Source organism: Abrus precatorius, unplaced genomic scaffold (genome assembly GCF_003935025.1).
Source record: "Abrus precatorius isolate BTA unplaced genomic scaffold, Abrus_2018 Scaffold2, whole genome shotgun sequence".
NCBI lineage: Eukaryota > Viridiplantae > Streptophyta > Magnoliopsida > Fabales > Fabaceae > Abrus > Abrus precatorius.
In genome coordinates, this window is record NW_020874362.1 from 17,869,226 (window position 1) to 17,873,816 (window position 4,591).

At 28.9% G+C, this 4,591-nt stretch overlaps 1 protein-coding gene across 1 annotated transcript; it reads left to right on the forward strand.

The window, feature by feature from the left end:
- Positions 1–3,109: 3,109 nt before the first annotated feature.
- On the forward strand, positions 3,110–4,291 carry LOC113859550 (vinorine synthase-like). Its single transcript, XM_027492293.1, has one exon. The coding sequence runs from the start codon at positions 3,110–3,112 to the stop codon at positions 4,289–4,291; it is 1,182 nt and encodes a 393-aa protein (XP_027348094.1).
- Positions 4,292–4,591: the final 300 nt, after the last annotated feature.

The window sequence follows — 4,591 nt, forward strand, 5'->3', positions numbered from 1 at the left end:
TTGATGAAATATATTTTGACATTTTATTTGTAGAATTTTAGTTTATTTTGAAAATAAAATAGTTGTATTATTCTTTGAACTCACTAATTTTCTCTTAGTTTTGTTGTAGGAAATAACGATAGTACAACTTCGTTGAAATAGGTCAAGTTATTAATAAAAGTTGCTGAAAAAAAAATAAAGAACAAGTGAAATTAATAAAAGACTTAAAAAGAATACGAGTAAAGGAAGCATGTCATATTAATCATGGCATAGTTAGCTTACAAGAATAAAAAATATATAAATAACACTTAGTTTATTTGAACAGAAATATTCAATTCTTCTCATCTTACAAATGAAAAGGTCAAGTTATAGACTTTGCTCTACAACTGACTTCCTAAAAGGTAGCTAATTAACTTGCTTAGTAACAACATATTCCTAAACGTGGTAACAAAATATGAATGATCAAATGCAATAAATAAAATAAATAGAAATGGATAACTTTAAGTGGTTGAAATCTTTGACCAAGTCATCAAGCACACCCTGTGCTCCTCTTGTAACACTACTAAAGGCATGCTTAGGCAGAGCATAACTTGAGTTAGGTCCAAACCAAATTAGTGTTGAAATGATGAGCATCATCGTGCTCCAAAATAGAATGCTCTATGTTGAAAATAAGGGAGTTGAAGTACTTTTTGTCTAAGGTGTAATCAGGAGGAGCATGTCCCATGGTAGAAGTAATTGAGATTGCAGCGTTACACATGCTTAGCATCTAGCCCTGTACAGTCAAGTGAAAAGAACTTTTAGGAATTTGAAGGGCATCTTATCTTTTATCATTCAAAACATCTAACTACCTTTCTATTACTGCTTTGATTGTTACATTTGTGAGATCTCCAAGAGGTGATGCTCTCCACACATTGTTGGTGTATCCTTTCTTTATTCACTATTTAGGATTATGAATGTTTGGTGTTTAGTTTTTTTTTTTACTTCTATTATTAATTATAATTATGTGTAACTAAACATCTTTGTCATATAGCTAAGATGAAATCTTGTGACCTTTTGAACCTCAATTTTATACTATCAAATTGATATTATTTTTTTAATTAAAATTGTCTCTTTATCTATTATGTGTTCTAAACTAATCAATTAAAAAAATAATCTTAGTTAATCAATTAATTGGCAATTGAATTTGTAATGAATTAATGGAATCAATAGCTAAATTGAATCTAATAGTTAAGAAGATCAATCTAATCCCTAAACTTTCAATCAATTACTTAAATTTAACAAATTTAATATTATTTATTCATCTATTTTTTTCTATGACCATTGAGTTAATATATAGGGAGATTGGTATTATTCCATGACCTTTGGATAGTGGTAAGAATTAATTAGGTGATTGGTGATTGTTATTGTTATATATATATATATATATAAAATTCATAAAAAATAATTTTGATAATCAGTGACTTATATTAATTAAATAATATATATTGTATGATTATAAGTATTTTAGCATGCCCTTAGAGCTTATCTTTATGCATTAATTCCTTATTTGAATAAGTTTTACACTCATTATGCTACTAATTGTCGCAGTTTAGTGTGCTAAGAGCTTTGGTGAATCGTTGAGGCATTTTAGGCATTAGTTGATGAAAAATTAGTCAAAGCATGTTCTTGTTTCGTGGTATGCACGCCCATGCTTTGAGACTATGCATATTGACAAGCACAGTCATGCTTACCTTTTGTTGGAACCAAATTGGAGTTTTTGCTTGGAACTTGTAAAGGAAGAATTTGAATTCAAATTTTGGATAAATAATATCTTCTCCAAGAAGATACACCATATCATCCAATCTCTTACAAACAACAACCACCACCTCTTGTAGACCTAAATCCTATTTAAAGAACCTTGAGGGCAACGACTTGTGCATTCTGGATTTGGCACATCTTTGATGGCACTTGGAGTCATAGAGAGCGAATGTCACTTGCAAAGACGAAATAATCTTTTCTAGAGTCTAAGCAAGTGATCAAAATCGTGTTTGAAGAACAAGAACTCTTTTTCACTTCCTTCCCTTAGGGAATTTTTAAGGGGAGCTTACTTGAGCTTCCCTTATTCATTCACTAGATGCTAAAAAAAGGGTTGTGACAATTCTAAACACACTTAAATAAGCTTGCTTTATAATTGAACAAATTCTAATATATATATTGTTTTGAATAGTTGAAAGGTTTGATATTATTTAAGAATATATTACATCCTTTAAAAGTTTAATTCAAGAAATTACCTTTAAATATTTATTTATTATTTTTAATGAATTTATAATCTAAAAATATAAATAATTAATTTTATTATCAACATTTCTTTTTGAATATATTAAATAGTGAACTAAAACGAGTTTTAGAATTTATTTTGATGTTTTAAAAATTAAGAAACTTACATGACTAATAACTTAAATATTAATATGATTTTCATGGTTATTGATTGACTAGAGAAGTTATATTTAAATGAAATGATTGTGTTTATTTAAATAGTTATATTTTTAAGTATTATTTGTTTGTATATGTATTTAGGTATACTTCTTTTCAAAATAATAATTAATTATTGTTAACTTTAATATAATATATAACTTTAGCATTAGTTGTATATAACAACTTAGATATCAAAATTGAAACTAATAAGCTTAAACTTATTCTTTTACGTTATCAAATCTAAAAGTAAGTTAGATGTTTATATCATTAAAAAAAAATTATGTAACTATCTACTTGTAATATTTATTTGTAACATAATCTACATTAATGTAAGGACTTGTTAAGCTAGAGTTTTTTTTATTATTATTATTATCATAACTTCAAACATAGTTAAACGGTAAATAAAATCGTGCACTCTTCTATAACGTTAATAATATACACAAAATGATAAATTAGCATAATTCTTCTTATATGCTCTCCCTTCTTTATATTTATAATCAAGTTTGTGCAATTATATTATGTAGTTAAAATGGAAACTAATATTGCTTCTAGAGAAATCATTAAACCATCGTTGCCTACTTCCACTGATCATAAAACTTATAAACTATGTTTGTTTGATGTGTTTCAACTCAACACATATTTTCCGTTAATTCTTTTTTACCACAAAACCACTAACATGCAAGAATTCTCAAATATCTCAGCTCAATTAAAGAAATCATTATCAAAGGCACTAACCATTTTCTACCCTATTGGAGGTAGAAGAAGTGATTGTTTCTCTGTTGATTGCAACGATGAGGGTGTAATTTACATAGAAGCCATAGTGAATATCACCATGGAAGAGTTCCTAAAACCACCCAAATTAGAATTGTTAAACCAATTGCTTCCATGTGAGCCTAACAAGTGCCACCCGCACGAAGAAGTCTTGCCTCAACTATTAGTCCAAGTGAACCTTTTTCAGTGTGGAGGAATAGCTATTGGTTTGTGCAACCTTCATATATTTCTAGACGCATACTCTTGTAGTACATTCTTGAAAACTTGGTCAACCATTTGCAAAGGATTAAAGGAAGAAATATCCAGGCCAGATTTCTTTTCTGCTTCTACTTTCTTCCCTCCAAGAAACACCTTCGGTGTACGTGCTGGCGTTCTAAATATTAACAAAGGCTTAAACATAGAAGCAAAGTGCGTCACAAGAAGATTCTTGTTTGATACCAAAGCTATCAATAATCTAAAAGTCATGGTAGAAAGCCACTCAAAACCAACACGATATCAAGTTGTATCCTCATTCATATGTAAACATATGATTGTATCGTGCACGAAGGAATCTTATGATGACAAAAGGCCAATAGTTGTTTTACATGTTGTGGACATGAGAAAAAGAATGGGAAAGCCTTTTACAAAAGGTTCAATTGGAAACTTATTATGGCCCGCAGTGGTGCTTATTGAAGACGTAAATAAAAGCACTAGTATGGGAGATTTGGTTAGGATTTTGGAAGAAGAAATTGGAAAGCTTACTAAGGAATTTTTTTTGAAAGTGCAGAGTGATCCTAATTTTTTGTGGAGTGATGAGTGTGCAGAACTAATGCTAGAAAAGATAGCAACCCAAAACCCAACATCATTTGTGTTCACAAGTTGGGCTAATATGGGATTCAAAGAGCTTGATTTTGGCTGGAGAAAGCCTTTTTGGTTGGCTCAAAGAGGAGGTACTAAAGAAACCATTCCAAACACTGTAGTATTGATGGAAACCAATGAGGGAATAGAAGCATGGGTTACAATGGTAGAGAAACATATTGTTAATTTAGAAAATGATATAGCCTTCCTAAAATCAACATTACTTAATCCTAGTGTCTTAAATAAATAATTAGTTATTTAATCAACAAAATAGAATACATGTAAGGTAAAAAAAAAGAAAAAAGTAGTAAACATGCTTATTTTGTTTCTATTTTTTTTACTACACCAAAATGAAAAGAAAATATTTTCCATTCATAGTAAAAATAATGGATAAGAATGTATTCTTATATATTATTTGGGCTACTATTATGTTTGATAAAATGCGATTTTTCATTTATATATGTCAAGAAAAAGAATAATATAACTAAAATTTTTTATTCACGCACCCAAAGTCAAGACATAAAATTAAAGTTTTAAAATTGTTATTCAT